The 18,528-nt window shown below is 42.4% G+C and overlaps 1 protein-coding gene across 3 annotated transcripts in view; it reads right to left on the bottom strand.

Moving 5' to 3' along the window:
- LOC133560849 (regulator of G-protein signaling 12-like) overlaps nucleotides 1-18,528 on the bottom strand; it is a 183,759-nt gene that overhangs the window by 71,143 nt on the left and 94,088 nt on the right. For all 3 annotated transcript variants that reach the window (XM_061913838.1, XM_061913839.1, XM_061913837.1), the window contains exon 4: nucleotides 9,872-9,893. In XM_061913838.1, the coding sequence (XP_061769822.1) occupies nucleotides 9,872-9,893 (22 nt within the window). The remainder of the gene's footprint in view (nucleotides 1-9,871; nucleotides 9,894-18,528) is intronic.

Genomic DNA, 18,528 nt, shown 5'->3' with positions numbered 1-18,528 from the left:
CAAGTTCTCCCACTTAAAATGACAGAGGTCTGTAATTTTCAACATAGTACACTTCAACTGTGAGAGACAGAATGTGGAAAAAAAATCCAGGAATTCACATTGTACGAATTTTAAAGAATTTATTTGTAAATTATGGTGGAAAATAAGTATTTGGTCAACCATTCAAAGCTCTCACTGATGGAAGGAGGTTTTGGCTCAAAATCTCACGATACATGGCCCCATTCATTCTTTCCTTAACACGGATCAATCGTCCTGTCCCCTTAGCAGAAAACGAGCCCCAAAGCATGATGTCCAAAGTATGTGGGCTCTATTGATAACCTCACTAACAACTTTAACGACGCCCTGCGCAAAACCATTGATAACATAGCATCGCTAAAGTTAAAAAAGGCTCCAAAAAGCATACCCCGTGGTTTACAGAAGAAACTAGAGCTCAGAAATTATTATGTAGAAAGCTGGAACGCAAATGGGGCACGACTAAACTTGAGGTGCACCATCAAGCATGGAGTGATAGTTTAATAACTTATAAACGCATGCTTACCTTAAATAAATGGGTTGTACTTGTATAGCGCTTTTCTACCTTCAAGGTACTCAAAGCGCTTTGACACTACTTCCACATTTACCCATTCACACACTGATGGAGGGAGCTGCCATGCAAGGCGCCAACAAGCACCCATCAGGAGCAAGGGTGAAGTGTCTTGCTCAGGACACAACAGACGTGACGAGGTTGGTACTAGGTGGGATTTGAACCAGGGACCCTCGGGTTGCGCACGGCCACTCCCTCACTGCGCCACGCCGTACCTTAGCTAAAGCTAAATATTACTCAAATCTCATCGACCTTAACAAAAACGATCCTAAATTTTTGTTTAGCACGGTAGCATTGCTAACCCAACAAGGGACCCCTTCCAGTAGCTCCACCCACTCACCAGATGACTTTATGCAATTCTGTAATAAAAAAAATTGAAGTCATAAGAAAGGAGATTAAAGACAATGCGTCCAAGCAACAACTGGGTTCTATTAACACAGATACGACTGTATATACGGCGGATACTGCCCTCCAAAATAGTTTCTCTCGTTTTAATAATAATAATAATAATGGATTAGATTTATATCGCGCTTTTCTATTGTTAGATACTCAAAGCGCTCACAGTGAAGTGGGAACCCATCATTCATTCACGCCTAGTGGTGGTAAGCTACATTAGTAGCCACAGCTGCCCTGGGGTAGACTGACGGAAGCGTGGCTGCCAGTTTGCGCCTACGGCACCTAACCACCACCAATCATTCATTCGTCATTCATTCACTAGTGTGAGCGGCACCGGGGGCAAAGGGTGAAGTGTCCTGCCCAAGGACACAACGGCAGCGATTTGGATGTCCATAGGTGGGAAGCGAACCTGCAACCCTCTGGTTTTTGGCACGGCCGCTCTACCCACTTGAGGAAACAACATTAGAGGAATTGTTACAACGTGTAAATGGAATAAAAAAATAAAAACATGTTTACTTGACCCGCTTCCTGGGAAACTTATCACGGAGCTCTTTGTATTGTTAGGTCCATCGGTGCTAAATATTATAAACTTATCACTTTCCTCTGGCACTGTTCCCCTAGCATTCAAAAAAGCAGTTATTCATCCTCTCCTTAAAAGACCTAACCTCGATCCTGACCTCATGGTAAACTACCGACCGGTGTCTCACTTTCCCTTTATTTCAAAAATCCTCGAAAAAATTATTGCAAAGCAACTAAATGAACACTTAGCGTCTAACAACCTATGTGAAACCTTTCAATCCGGTTTCAGGGCAAATCACTCTACGGAGACAGCCCTCGCAAAAAAGACTAATGATCTATTGCTAATGATGGATTCTGATGCGTCATCTATATTGCGGCTCCTCGATCTTAGCGCTGCTTTCGATACCGTCGATCATAATATTTTATTAGAAAGTATCAAAACACGAATTGGTATGTCAGACTTAGCCCTGTCTTGGTTTAACTCTTATCTTACTGATAGGATAAAGTACGTTTCTCATAACAATGTGAGCTCGGACTATGTTAAGGTAACGTGTGGAGTTCCCCAGGGTTCGGTCCTTGGCCCTGTACTTTTCAGCATATACATGCTGCCGCTTGGTGACATTTTACGCAAATACTGTGTTAGCTTTCACTGTTATGCTGATGACACCCAACTCTGCATGCCCCTAAAGCTGACCAACACACCAGATTGTGGTCAGCTGGAGGCGCGTCTTAATGAAATTAAACAATGGATGTCCGCTAACTTTTTGCAACTCAACGCCAAAAAAACGGAAATGCTGATTATCGGTCCTGCTAGACACCGACCTCTATTTAATAATACAACTTTTAACATTTGACAACCAAACAATTAAACAAGGCGACTCTGTAAAGAATCTGGGTATTATCTTCGACCCAACTCTCTCCTTTGAGCCACACATTAAAAGCGTTACTAAAACGGCCTTCTTTCATCTCCGTAATATCGCAAAAATTCGCTCCATTCTGTCCACTAAAGACGGTGGGATCATTATCCATGCGTTTGTTACGTCTCGTCTCGATTACTGTAACGTATTATTTTCGGGTCTCCCCATGTCTAGCATTAAAAGATTACAGTTGGTACAAAATGCGGCTGCTAGACTTTTGACAAGAACAAGAAAGTTTGATCATATTACGCCAATACTGGCTCACCTGCACTGGCTTCCTGTGCACTTAAGATGTAAATTTAAGGTTTTACTACTTACGTATAAAATACTACACGGTCTAGCTCCAGCCTATCTTGCCGATTGTATTGTACCATATGTCCCGGCAAGACATCCGCGTTCAAAGGACTCCCGCTTATTAGTGATTCCCAAAGCCCAAAAAAAGTCTGCGGGCTATAGAGCGTTTTCAATTCGGGCTCCAGTACTCTGGAATGCCCTCCAACAGTTCGAGATGCCACCTCAGTAGAAGCATTTAAGTCTCACCTTAAAACTCATTTGTATACTCTAGCCTTTAAATAGACTCCGTTTTTAGACCAGTTGATCTGCCGTTTATTTTATTTTTCTCCTATGTCCCACTCTCCCTTGTGGAGGGGGTCCGGTCCGATGGTCATGGATGACGTACTGGCTATCTAGAGTCGGGACCCAGGATGGTCGCTCGTCCAGAGTCGGGACCCATGATGGACCGCTTGACTGTGTATCAGCTGGGGAGATCTCTGCGCTGCTGATCCGCCTCCGCTTGGGATGGTTTGCTGCTGGCTCTGCTGTAGACGGGACTCTTGCTGCTAAGTTGGATCCGCTTTGGACTGGACTCTAGCGGCTGTGTTGGATACACTATGGATTGAACTTTCACAGTATCATGTTAGGCCCGCTCGACATTCATTGCTTCCGTCCTCTCCAAGGTTCTCATAGTCATCATTGTCACCGACGTCCCACTGGGTGTGAGTTTTCCTTGCCCTCATAAGGGCAAGGACACGACAAGTTGAGTTTATACCATAAAGTTCTATTTTGGTTTCATCTGACCACATGACATTCTCCCAATCCTCTGCTGTATCATCCATGTATCCATTTTAGTATAAACTCAACTCGTCGTGTTTGGAAGAAGAAAAATACTGAGTTACATCTCAAGAACACCATGCCTACTGTGAAGCATGGAGGTGGAAACAGCATGCTTTGGGGCTGTTTTTCTGCTAAGGGGACACGACGATTGATCCATGTTAAGGAAAGAGTGAATGAGGCCATGTATCGTGAGATTTTGAGGCAAAACCTCCTTCCATCAGTGAGAGCTTTGAATGGTTGACCAAATACTTATTTTCCAGCATAATTTACATATAAATTATTTGAAATTCCTACAATGTGAATTCCTGGATTTTTTTTCTTCACGTTCTCACAGTTTAAGTGTACATATGTTTATATATATATATATATATATATATATATATATATATATATGAGGTGTGTGTATACATATATATACAGTATATATGTGTATATATATATATATATGTATATATATATATATATACATACACACCTCATATATATATATACACCTCATATATATATATACACACCTCATATATATACATATACATATATGTATATATTTATGTACATATATATTAACACATATATATACAAACCCCGTTTCCATATGAGTTGGGAAATTTTGTTAGATGTAAACATAAATCTATACAAACCCCCTTTCCATTGAGTTAGGAAATTGTGTTAGATGTAAATATAAACAGAATACAATGATTTGCAAATAATTTTCAACCCATATTCAGTTGAAAATGCTACAAAGACAATATATTTGATGTTCAAACTGATAAAAACAATTTTTTTGCAAATAATCAACTTTAGAATTTGATGCCAGCAACACGTGACGAAGAAGTTGGGGAAAGTGGCAATAAATACTGATAAAGTTGAGGAATGCTCATCAAACGCTTATTTGGAACATCCCACATGTGTGCAGGCTACTTGGGAAAAGATGGGTGCCATGATTGGGTAAAAAACAGCTTCCCAAAAAATGCTCAGTCTTTCAAAAAGGATGGGGTGAGGTACACCCCTTTGTCCACAACTGTGTGAGCAAATAGTCAAACAATTTAGAACAACGTTTCTCAAAGAACAATTGCAAGAAATTTAGGGATTTCAACATCTACAGTCCATAATATCATCAAAAGGTTCAGAGAATCTGGAGAAATCACTCCACATAAGTGGCATGGCATGACACCAACATTGAATGACCATGACCTTCGATCCCTCAGACGGCACTGTATCAAAATTTGACATAAATCTCTAAAAGGATATCACAACATGGGCTCAGGAACACTTCAGAAAACCACTGCAACTAAATACAGTTAGTCGCTACATCTGTAAGTGCAAGTTAAAGCTCTACTATGCAAAGCAAAAGCTAATTATCAACAACACCCAGATATGCCGCCAGATTCGCTGGGCCGAAGCTCATTTAAGATGGACTGATGCAAAGTGGAAAAGTGTTCTGTGGTCTGACGAGTCCACATTTCAATTTTTTGGGGGTAACTGTGGACATTGTGTCCTCCGGAACAAAGAGGGAAAAGAACAATTCGGATTGTTATAGACGCCAAGATGAAAAGCCAGCATGAGTGATGGAATGGGGGTGTATTAGTGGCCAAGGCATGGGTAACTTACACATCTGTGAAGGCACCATTAATGCTGAAAGGTACATACAGGTTTTGGAGCAACATATGTTGCCATCCAAGCAACGTTATCATAGACCTCCCTGCTTATTTCAGCAAGAAAATGCCAAGCTAAGTGTTACAACATTGTGGCTTTGTGGTAAAAGAGTGCGGGTACTAGAGTGGCCTGCCTGCAGTCCATTCCTGTCTCCCATCGAAAATGTGTGGCACATTATGAAGCGTAAAATATGATAGCGGAGACCCCGGACTGTTGAACGACTAAAGCTCTACATAAAACAAGAATGGGAAAGATTTCCACTTTCAAAGCTTCAACAATTAGTTTCCTCAGGTACCAAAGGATTATTGAGTGTTTTTTAAAAGAAAAGGTCATGTAACACAGTGGTGAACATGCCCTTTCCCAACTACTTTGGCACGTTTTGCAGCCATGAAATTCTGAGTAAATTATTATTTGCAAAAAAAAATAAAGTTTATGAGTTTGAACATCAAATATGATGTCTTTGTAGTGCATTCAATTGAATACGGGTTGAAAAGGATTTGCAAATCATTGTATTCCGTTTATATTTACATCTAACGCAATTCCCCATCTCACATGGAAATGGGGTTTGTATGTATATGTATATATATATATATATATATACATATATATAAATATATATATATATATATATATATATATATATATATCCTCTATGAGCTGCCACATTATCGTGGTAGAGGAGTTTGTGTGTCCCAATGATCCTAGGAGCTACAGTATGTTGTCCAGGGGCTTTAAGCCCCCTGGTAGGGTCTCCCAGGGCAAACTGGTCCTAGGTGAGGGACCAGACAAAGAGCAGCTCGAAGACCTCAATGAAAATTAAAACAAAGGACCCAGATTTCCCTCGCCCGGACGCGGGTCACCAGGACCACCCTCTGGAGCCAGGCCTGGAGGTGGGGCACGATGGCGAGCGCCTGGTGGCCCCTGTTCCCCGAAGAGGCAACGTGGGTCCCCTCTCCAATGGGCTCCTCTAGGTCGGAAGAGGCCAGGAAAAGTTTCTGCAGCCCGGGCTGAGAAGCATCTTGTGGTCTTCAAGGTTTGTATTGTCCTTTAATAAAGGATTTTTAGTTTACAATAATTTATGTAATCATTTCTATTATATAACCACAACCATGTCGATTTTTTTATTCTTCTCTCCATAGACTGGAACAAGAACATCTTGACACCATTACTACCAGCACTCAACTCCATCTCCTAGCTGTTGGAATGAGGAAGAATACAATCCACCAGTTCTTCATAATTCTCAACAAAAAGAATGCAAGTCACACTCCTCTCTTGGTGCTTTTTATGAAATGTTTAAAGCACACTTTGTGTTTGCGACATCATACCACACCATGCTCCACAACATGTACACATTCATGCCTTACTCCAAACCATTTGATGTTCAAATGGCGTATGGAACATCATGTTCCACATTGTATGTTGTCCCATATTGCCATTTCAGGCAGACCTAAGGTCACCCTTTCTGTATTCTCTCCCTAAAATTGATTGTTCTGCCTGAAAAAGATGTACTATGGTTTGCACTCACTTGCTATTTACAAGACAAAGTTGTTGAGACTTAATTTTACACTGCACAAAAGTAAATGAAGTACAAACCCCGTTTCCATATGAGTTGGGAAATTGTGTTAGATGTAAACATAAACGGAATACAATGATTTGCAAATTATTTTCAACCCATATTCAATTGAATGCACTACAAAGACAAGATATTCGATGTTCCAACTCATAAACTTTATTTTTTTTTGCAAATAATAATAACTTAGAATTTCATGGCTGCAACACATGCCAAAGAAGTTGGGAAAGGGCATGTTCACCACTGTGTTACATCACCTTTTCTTTTAACAACACTCAATAAACGTTTGGGAACTGAGGAGACACATTTTTTAAGCTTTTCAGGTGGAATTCTTTCCCATTCTTGCTTGATGTACAGCTTAAGTTGTTCAACAGTCCGGGGTCTCTGTTGTCGTATTTTAGGTTTCAAAATTTTCAATGGTAGACAGGTCTGGACTACAGGCAGGCCAGTCCAGTACCCGCACTCTTTTACTAAGAAGCCACGCTGTTGTAACACGTGGTGTGGCATTGTCTTACTGAAATAAGCAGGGGCGTTCATGATAACGTTGCTTGAATGGCAGTATATGTTGCTCCAAAACCTGTATGTACCTTTCAGCATTAATGGTGCCTTCGCAGATCTGTAAGTTACCCATGCCTTGGGTACTGATGCACCCCCATACCATCACAGTTGCTGGCTTTTGAACATTGCGCCTATAACAATCCGGATGGATCTTTTCCTCTTTCTTCCCGAGGACAAAAATGTCCACAGTTTCCAAAAACAATTTGAAGTGTGGACTCATCAGACCACAGAATACTTTTCCACTTTGCATCAGTCCATCTTAGATGATCTCGGCCCCAGAGAAGCCGGCGGCGTTTCTGAATGTTGTTGATAAATGGCTTTCGCTTTGCATAGTAGAGCTTTAACTTGCACTTACGGATGTAGCGACGAAATGTATTTAGTGTCAGTGGTTTTCTTAAGTGTTCCTGTGCACATGAGGTGATATCCTTTAGAGATTGATGTCGGTTTTTGATACAGTGCCGTCTGAGGGATCGAAGGTCACGGTCATTCAATGTTGGTTTCCGGCCATGCCGCTTATTGGAGTGATTTTTTCAGATTGTCTGAACCTTTTGATGATATTATGGACCGTAGATGTTGAAATCCCAAAATTTCTTGCCATTGCACTTTGAGAAACGTTGTTATTAAACTGTTTTGACTATTTGCTCACGCAGTTGTGGACAAAGGGGTGTACCTCGCTCCATCCTATCTTGTGAAAGACTGAGCATTTTTTGGGAAGCTGTTTATATACCCAATCATGGCACCCGCCTGTTCCCAATTAGCCTGCACACCTGTGGGATGTTCCAAATAAGTGTTTGATGAGCATCCCTCAACTTTATCAGTATTTATTGCCACGTTTCCCAACTTCTTTGTCACGTGTTGCTGGCATCAAATTCTAAAGTTAATGATTATTTACAAAAAAAAATGTTTATCAGTTTGAACATCAAATATATTGTCTTTGTAGCATATTCAACTGAACATGGGCTGAAAATTATTTGCAAATCATTGTATTCCGTTTATATTTACATCCAACACAGTCTCCCAACTCATATGGAAACGGGGTTTGTAGAATGAGCACCATTGCTTTTTGTTTTGTTTTTCAGAAATAGTGTGAGGTTTTACAAACACTGCAATGTTAACACATTTTTAGTATTTACTAAATATTTTTTTCTTCACCGCATAATAATCAACATACTAGTGCATTATCAAACCTTAGAGTTATTTGAACACCAAAGCAGTGTAAATGAGCAAATACATTTAACTGGGTGTACATTTATCACCACAGAAGAGTAATTTATCAACACTACTCAAGAGTAATATTTACACTAATCAGAGTTAAAAAATAAGTTGAACTGTGAATAATTATCGTGTGCAGCCGGCTATCAAAAACAAGTCACAAATGGCTACTGGGCCCCACATTAGATACATCCGATTTCCATATTTCACTGGGAGGGCAATGTGTTACCAAACGACGGAAGAGGGTTTCACGTGCTGTCATCTTAGCACTATCACTAATCATGACTCCTGCTAGGCTGCATGTTTGTAGAAGTGGTCCTCTGGACTCTTTTGTGCCTCGTCTTTTTATGGCCACTTTAATGCACGCTCCCCAGTTTGTGGAGGTGCCGTGTATGTCTTAAACTCTGCTCCTGCAGCCAATCTGTCGCCCTTAGCTGCCACTTGTATTTAATTACAGAGTAAACATATGACGCAAGAAACACTTTTTGTACCTTACTAATTAATGTGCACTGCATTGCAATTCCGTATACATTTGTACCAAACCAAAGGTCCTGTAACAAAAAAAATTGGAATACTAATAATTCATACACTGTTACACTAATCATTCATAACTTAAGTTTTACACCTGTATGACAAAACTGCTTAAAAAAGTGAACCTAAAAATGAAGACTACATTTAGTCATGGTTTATTTTGTGAGGATGATTGACTTTAATGACTCTAAAAAGTTTTTCTTTAACAAAGTTAAAGTACCAATGATAGTCACGCGCACACACACACACACACACACACACACACACACACACACACACACACACACACACACACACACACACACACACACACACACACACACACACACTAGGTTTGGTTGAATTTGTCCTCTGCAATGGACCCATCCCCTTGTTCATCCCCTGGGAGGTGAGGGGAGCAGTGAGAAGCAGCGGTGGCGGTGCCCGGGAATTACTACTAACTTGTTTTTTAACTAAATAAAGTATCTACTGCATTAGTGACATCCTCAAAAAAAAAATCAGCAATCTAAGACTACTAGACCAATTTTATTTTGGGGAAGATAGGGTGTATATGGCTACATGGGATTTTGTTGGAAGAACAGGCTAATGCTACGGGGGCTAATGCAAACTATCTTTTGGGTTTGTGCAGTACCTGTGATGGTGGCTGCAGATGGCCACTTAAAAGCTTGTAGGCGCATTGAGAGGACAAAAGGTGTTAGTAGAACATTGCAAAACTAACCAGTTAGCGCATTTACAGGAAAGAAAATAGTTAGTAGTTAGAAAGTATTGGCTAAATAACAGTGGATTTAAGAAGAATTGTAGTAAATAGTTACTTACCGCCATCGGAGGAAGTGGCTGACTGAAAGAGAATAAAGAGAGACATGAGTGAGAGGCTGCCCTCATGACCTACTCCAGGGCTTAGACAAGAAGAAGCTAGCAATGTGTCTCCAGGCATCCTTTACAGCTTGAAGCAAAGTACCGTGTTCATTTGTATGAGGAATGATATAGGGGGTGGCTGTTCACACCTCCCTAAGGGTGGAGGGCGTTTGGGGGACTAACCCCCCCGCTCCCTTTTGTTGACGAGGACTCATCAAGGCAAACGATTATCAAGCACTTTAATGATGTTCTTTCACTTGCTAATGGAAACAGAGAGTGGGGCACAGACATGTCAACATATCTAAAAGCATAGATATACAAGTAAAAGACTAGATAGGTTAGTGCATTGTAGCAGCCCGCTAAATGACGAGCCTACATGGTGGCCACCTTGATGGGGCTAATGTCCTAGAAAGGGCAATGCATGTTCATGTAATTTACTATATTGCAAACATCAGTACATGTGATATTAATCAACAACATTAAATGTATGTTTTATTTTATTTTTACCTTTAAAGGGGACCTATTATGCAAAACCAACTTTTCTCACCTACTGACCTGTTTTTCCTTATTTGAGATCTGCATAAGTCCAGAAACTTTGGAATCAAATCACAGAGGCACAGTGGAAATATTTGTAAAACAGATTTTCCTTCTCATATAAAAATATACAACAAAGTGGGCAAGAAATATGTCAATAATGAATAAAGCTAAATATGTGCAGCTCCCCGTTACGGACAAGTGGTAGAAAATACATGCGTGGATGTTCACTCTATATTCTCTACTGCTCAATAGTGTTACAATATCTGAGTTGCTGTGTAGAAATCCGGGGAAATAACTACCAAAGAACAATTCCTTCCCTAATCGTGTTATGAAAAAGGGCAGTCAGAATAATACACGGAGTTGGCTATCGAGAACATTCAACCCCTTTTTTTATAGAATCAAAAATATTGAAATTCAATGATTTTCAAACAGTTACACATATGCACAAAGCAAACATTGACCTTCTACCCAAAAATGTACGACTATTCTCAACAAAAGAGGAGAAAAAGAGGAGAAATATTACCTACAAAAAATGTTCTAATAAATCAAATTAAACTTAGAACATTTGTATGCACGTACAAAACTTAAAGGTGCTGTTTGCAATTTCCTCACAGTAACATCTTAAAGCAAAAAATATAAAAAGAACACCACTGGCTAGCTTATGTTACCATTAGTTGTTTAATACAACATTTGTTTGACACTTGTCTATATTTTTCACAATTACAAAGTTTATGTAATAACATGTTTTACCGGCCTGAATAAAATGATTGGTATTTACAGCACATATACAAAAATAGTACAAGAGGAGCAATGAACAATTGGCAGTCATGTTGTTGTTAGGATAGAATATATATTCAATGACACCTACCGCTAGCTATTGAAATTGCTATTATTAACTAACGACACCTAAAGCTAATGCGCGTGCATGTGTTACGTACATACTTAATTACGTCAGTAAGTGCGAGAAGCCTTAAGAGGGCGGGGTTCACTGTGTAAAATACATTGGAAAGTTGCCACCCAATAGGTATCTGTGTAAATGTTGCAAGCAAAGCAGCCCCTTAATATCTTTAACATATCAGTATGTGGAACTAATTATGGAATGGATTGTTGGGATGTCGCATGGGTGCAGTTGTGTGACCTCAAGTATGCAAAAATCCAGGAGAGCAGAAAGCCGGTAAGATGATTTTAATTTCATCAAAGTAAAAGATATAAACAGAAAGCAGTCTTGCATGGAGATGTTCCCAACATGGTTTTAACTTCGAGCACTGAGGAGTGCTCGAGTGAAACATAAATAGACCTATGTTGATTGACAGCAGCTGAGGACCGCTGCCAATCAACGGCGAGTGTGACAAAAACAGTGCTCAGCGGAGTAAACAGGAAGTATGACAAAATAAGAGCACTGAACAGGAAATAAAGTACAAAACACGAAAAACTATCAGAAAGTAAGTGACAGATCGTTACAGGACCTCCCCCTCAAGGAACAGATACCAGATGTTCCCTGGAAAAGAAAAATGGAAAAAAATGTCCACAAAGTAAGGGAGGATGGAAGGAGGATTTGGTGGAAGGTCGCCAAACCTCGTGTCCCCGCAGCCAGCGAGGGAAAGTCAGGTGGCGACGGCGCGTAGAGCGCCGCTGGAACTGGCGGGGCGGGCGGCCACGGAACAGCCACATCATTGGCCGAAAAAGAGACGAGTGCATCCCGCGAGGAGGACGCCCAGGGCACGGCCACATCCGCGGCTGACGTGGAGGCGGGCGCGCTGAAGCAGGCCCGGAGACAGCAGACAAAGCGGCGGGGGCTGCAGCCAAAACAGATACCTCTGCAGGAGGCGGCTGAGGAGCCGATGTTGGTGCCGGCGTGGAAGCGGCAGACGTCATCAACGGCGTGGAAGCGGCAGACGTCATCAACGGCGTGGAAGCGGCAGACGTCATCGGCGGCGTGGAAGCGGCAGACGTCATCGGCGGCGTGGAAGCGGCAGACGTCATCGGCGGCGTGGAAGCGGCAGACGTCATCGGCGGCGTGAAAGCGGCAGACGTCATCGGCGGCGTGAAAGCGGCAGACGTCATCGGCGGCGTGAAAGCGGCAGACGTCATCGGCGGCGTGAAAGCGGCAGACGTCATCGGCGGCGTGAAAGCGGCAGACGTCATCGGCGGCGTGAAAGCGGCAGACGTCATCGGCGGCGTGAAAGCGGCAGACGTCATCGGCGGCGTGAAAGCGGCAGACGTCATCGGCGGCGTGAAAGCGGCAGACGTCATCGGCGGCGTGAAAGCGGCAGACGTCATCGGCGGCGTGAAAGCGGCAGACGTCATCAACGGCGTGGAAGCAACAGACGTCATCGGCGGCGTTGAAGCGGCAGGCGTCATCGGAGGCGTGATTGTTGCAGATGTCATCGGCGGCGTGAAAGCGGCAGATGACGCCGGGCGAGGAGCAGCAAATGCTGGCCGAGGAATAGCGGATGCCGGCGGTGACGAAGCCCGGCGTGGTGCTGCTCTTGGCGGCGTTGGGGCTCGGCGTGGAGCCGGCGTTGGGGCTCGGCGTGGAGCCGGCGTTGGGGCTCGGCGTGGAGCCGGCGTTGGGGCTCGGCGTGGAGCCGGCGTTGGGGCTCGGCGTGGAGCCGGCGTTGGGGCTCGGCGTGGAGCCGGCGTTGGGGCTCGGCGTGGAGCCGGCGTTGGGGCTCGGCGTGGAGCCGGCGTTGGGGCTAGGCGTGGAGCCGGCGTTGGGGCTAGGCGTGGAGCCGGCGTTGGAGCTGTGCGAAAGCCCGCTAGGGACGTAGATGTCTCCGTGGAAGGAGACGCTGGCGGGGATGACAGCGGTGTGTGCCTGGCTGCACCGCAGTGTATAGTGGGCCCCCCTCCACTAGGTGGCTGCCAGACACCGTTCACACATGCGGGAAAACGTGCCTGCTCGTCGGAGTCCCCCGGTGCGAAAACCAGGGACGGGCGGGAGGGGACCAGGAGGAGGGACGAAGACACGTCCCGTGCCAAGTCCCAGCAGGAGGACAAAAGCGACCTCACTGTGGGCTCCACTGGAGCTCTCGGCGGACCAAAAAAGAGAGCGGGAGCTGGCAAAAAGAGCAGCCGGGGAGCAGCCGCTGGAAGCTGCGTAGGAGCAGGGAGAAGCAGCTCAGCAGACGACGGGAAGGATGGCGGCGGCGGACGTGCCGGTCGGAGAGCCGCAGTCGGCGACGGAGCCGCAGGAGCCGCGAGACGTGAAGGAGGAGGCGGGCGCGCCGGTCGTTGAGCCGTAGCCGGCAGCGTTGCCGAGAGGAAGGATGGCGGCGGAGGACGCGCCGGTCGGAGAGCCGTAGCCGGTAGCGTTGCCGCGGGAGCCGCGAGGCATGCAGGAAGTGGCGGACGTGCTGGTCGGAGAGCCGTAGCCAGCCGTTGAGCCGAGAGGAAAGATGGCGGCGGGGGACGCGCCGGTCGGAGAGCCGAAGCCGGTGGCGTTGCCGCGGGGAGAGGGTCCGCGTCTGTAGGCTGGGACCGCACAAACCTGGCCTTCAAGTCCTCCAGGAATTGTGCGGTCCAGAACGTCGGCTGAGGATTGCCGACAGGGATTCTCGCGAGGTCACAATTTTCTGGCTCGAAGTTACTGTTGGGATGTCGCATGGCTGCAGTTGTGTGACCTCAAGTATGCAAAAATCCAGGAGAGCAGAAAGCCGGTAAGATGATTTTAATTTCATCAAAGTAAAAGATATAAACAGAAAGCAGTCTTGCATGGAGATGTTCCCAACATGGTTTTAACTTCGAGCACTGAGGAGCGCTCGAGTGAAACATAAATAGACCTATGTTGATTGACAGCAGCTGAGGACCGCTGCCAATCAACGGCGAGTGTGACGAAAACAGTGCTCAGCGGAGTAAACAGGAAGTATGACAAAATAAGAGCACTGAACAGGAAATAAAGTACAAAACACGAAAAACTATCAGAAAGTAAGTGACAGATCGTTACATGGATGAAGACAAGAAATCCAACAAAATATTAATATGATCCAGTAAGAAACTGTTCAAACTCAAAGTTCTTAAAAAGTACAAAGAAGTGAACCTCATAGTAAAATTATATAATCTGTTCTATTTATTGCATAAATAAAAACGTAACTATTTATGAGAACTTTATTTTTTGTTAATTTATTAAATTAATATTTATTTCTTAATTATTTATTTATTTGTTTAATCATTTACTTATATATTCACTGTTGTGTTAAAGAAAAGAGTACACACATGTTAGAAATTGCTATGGAACGAAAAAGGTGCTGTGCTTGTTCCTACTCCTTTTCGGACATGATGTAATGAGAAACTGGAATCATGTGATGTTTCATACGGTAATTGTATTTATGTTTGAAATAAACTAACATCATAACCACGACTAAACTATAATTGGCTGTTGCAAGCCTCTTTTACAACCCCCATATTTGGGTGGAGGTCAACACCCAAAGATTCAGACTGGACCATCTGTGAGTCCCTATGGAGGCTAAAAACAACCCCAAACCTCAAAACCCTAACTATATAGTGTCACAGCAAACACACACAGTGAGGTAAAACAGCTCTGTTATTTTTTGAAAAAAATAAATAAATAAATAAATAAAAAAGGCTACATCATAAGATGACAAATCTTCACAATAGGAAGGAGTGGCGCTAATCCTATCATGATGGCACCTATAAAACAGGTGATGTTGCTGGGAACGCTTCCTGTGTCTCCGACACATTAAAATGCAAAAGAATGCTGTAAACTCACTTTCAATGTGTCCTATTACACACTTAATTTTTCCCATGAAAAACGATGCATTGGGAACAACTTGTGTTCAAAATTACAGTAACTAGTAAGGTGGACATTGCCGACAAAAATTGTCAATGTAATTTGACCCCCAGGAAGCTGGGAGTGAAAATATGAACTTAACACGTCAAAGACACAAACAACTTGCCAAATTCGGAAAGCGGACTTTGCTTTTCATGTCGGTCATGTGTGATCGTTTTAAGTGGAGTCATGTCGGACATTTGGAAGATGTGATATTGAGCGTGTTAGCAAGCTATCTAACAGAGAGACAAAGCGGGAGAGTGGCCGTGCGCAACCCGAGGGTCCCTGGTTCAATCCCCACCTAGTACCAACCTCGTCACGTCCGTTGTGTCCTGAGCAAGACACTTCACCCTTGCTCCTGATGGGTGCTGGTTAGCGCCTTGCATGGCAGCTCCCTCCATCAGTGTGTGTAGTAGTAGTGTCAGAGCGCTTTGAGTACCTTGAAGGTAGAAAAGCGCTATACAAGTACAACCCATTTATTTATTATTTATTTAAAATAGGTCTAACTATAATTTTAGCCACAGTCCTCCAGCTAAACTTTTATCCCCATTCTTGTGTGCATCTTTCCGAACACATCATCTTTATAACCACGAAATGAAATTTTCTTCCAAAAGCTAAATAGCTTGAATGTTGTTGTGTTTTTATTGCTGCTATTTTGACTGCCCTTTGTTTATCTAAAAAAATGGTTCAACACTTTTCCTGTCCTCGCTTTAAAATACACTAAAGTTTAATGGAGTTATTATTTTCTTAACAGCCTAACAAGAAGTTAACTTGGGAAAAAATATTTCGGAGTAGTCATCTTTCTTGTAAGAGAACATGCCTAAAAATATTTCAAGCTGAATTTATATTTACACACACATTCATGTGTGTGTATTAGGGGTGTAACGGTACACAAAAATTTTGGTTCGGTACGTACCTCGGTTTAGAGGTCACGGTTTGGTTAATTTTTGGTACAGTAAGAAAACTTTCACTTCAATCATACTATCATTGTTGTGTTATTAAACCAATTTAAGAAGATAATGTGTGTAGTTTAATTAACCTTTTGTATTAAAGTAAGCTGTATTTGGGTATATATAAAATGAAAATTAAATGTTGTCTTATGTAAAATGACAAAGCTGTGTCCAGGATTTTTTCCCCAAAGAGGCATGGGACTGAATGCACACCCCAAGTGGCTGCTGACCTGACTAATGGTGTCCTGGAAATGATGGTCATAGACATGAGGCCATTAAATATGGTAGAATGGGAAGGGTTTAAAAAAATGATCAAACGGTATTATTCTGGCTACACATTACCATCAAGAACCCACTTCACTAAGCTTATGGAGCTAAAATACTCAAAGAAAATGAATGAAGTCAAAGCAATCCTGAAAAATGTGAAAGGAAAACTGACACAACTGATGCATGGACAAGTATGGCCACTGAGGCTTACCTTGGTGTCACCATTCACTTTGTTAATGATGAGTGGGAGCTTACATCAATTAACTTGACAACAATGCCCCTCAAGGAAAGGCACACTGCAGAAAACATTGCCTCTTGGATTGAGGATGTTGTCAATAAGTTTGAAATAAACATAAAACAAGTACAAGTCACTGTACATGACAATGTTGCAAATATTGTTGCAGCTTTAAGAGTTCTTAAGAAAAGACATGGTGTTTCATCCCTCAGATGTGCTGGCCATACTCTACATTTTGTAGTTAACCATGCTCTAAAGGACAACCACATCAGCAGAGCTTTAGGAGCAGCAAGAAGTTTGAATGAGCACTTCAGAAAAAGTGAGCTGGCCAGTACAACATTAAAGGTTAAGCAAAAACAAATGGGTTCTCCAGACCACAACCTCATACAAGATGTATCTGTGAGATGGAACAGTTCCTTTTACATGATTAGTCGCCTGCTTGAGCAGAGGTGGCCAATAACAGCAACTCTGTCAGATCCGGAGGTCACTCAAAGAGAGAAGCATTTTCTGGATCTTAAGGCTGACCAGTGGAGCTTGCTTGAATAACTTGAACAAGTTCTGAAACCTTTTGAATGTGCAACAGTGTACCTGAGTGGAGAATCTTATGTAACATTTCTGCTGTCCCTCTGCTGGTGAAAGGGCTTCAGAAGGCTACACAAACTGCTTTTGAAAATGCTTTTGAAAATGCATCAATCAAGTGTTTCCAGGTCACTGCTGCACGTGAGATAACATCCAGGTGGGAAGCCGAGACCACATTCAAAGATGATGGACCAAATGTGTGCATATTAACAGCTGCACCTGACCCACGATTCAGGAAGCTGAAATTCCTGACTGCAGATGAGTGTTTAAAAGTTCAATACAAGCTGCATGCAATAGTTCTGGAGGAGAAAAGAAGGGAAAAGAAGACAAACGCTCAACAGGGCACAGCAATGCAAGTGGAAAGACCAGATGCTGACAGGCGGTCTGTATCTTTACTAGACACACTTCTTGGCTCAGATTCAGATGAACTCAGCAACAATGAGGAAGACAACAATGACAGTAATGATGCTTAAATGGTCAGAAACGAGTTAGTGTCTTATTTTGGAGAATCCCCCATATCCAAGGATGAAAACCCATTAAAATGGTGGAAAGAACATCAGGCAAGGTTTCCAAATCTGGCAATACTGGCTCGGTCTTACCTCTCAGTTACAGCCACATCGACCCCTTCTGAGCGCCTATTTTAAGCTGTTGGGAATATTGTAAACAAGACAAGAACCAGCCTCACCCCAGAGCATGTAGACATGCTAACCTTTATTCATTACAACTATTAGTCACTCACTGGAACAAGTAGAATTGGTTATTGTGTACTGTGTTGGACTGGATGTTTATTTTGCACATTTTAAAAGCAATACATAATATTTACAGTGCTCCAGAATATTTAGATTGTCACTTTTTTGTGCAGGATGTTTATCTTTATTTCTGCACATTTTAAAGCACAATAAGCAATACTTTTACTTTTGAAATGCTTATACTATTGCAGAATATTAAGATTTGCACTGGATGTTTATTTTTATATTTGAACATTAAAAAGCAAATAAGCTACTTTTAATTTTGTTAAATGTTAAAAGGTTTAAATGTTTACAGTGTTTCCGAATATTTTGTCATGTTGTCGTCAATGTTGACTGAGTGGCCATTCTTTTTTTTTTGTAAATAAAAGCCACGCCTTTTGAAAAAACTGGCCCACATTTATTTTTTCATCTTCATTTTAAATTAAAAATAATCGGTAAAAGAAAAAATAATCTATAGATTAATCAAAAAAAATATCTATAGATTAATCGAAGAAAAAAAATATATAAATTAA

Source organism: Nerophis ophidion, linkage group LG10 (assembly GCF_033978795.1).
Source record: "Nerophis ophidion isolate RoL-2023_Sa linkage group LG10, RoL_Noph_v1.0, whole genome shotgun sequence".
NCBI lineage: Eukaryota > Metazoa > Chordata > Actinopteri > Syngnathiformes > Syngnathidae > Nerophis > Nerophis ophidion.
This window is presented reverse-complemented; position numbering and strand designations above follow the sequence as displayed.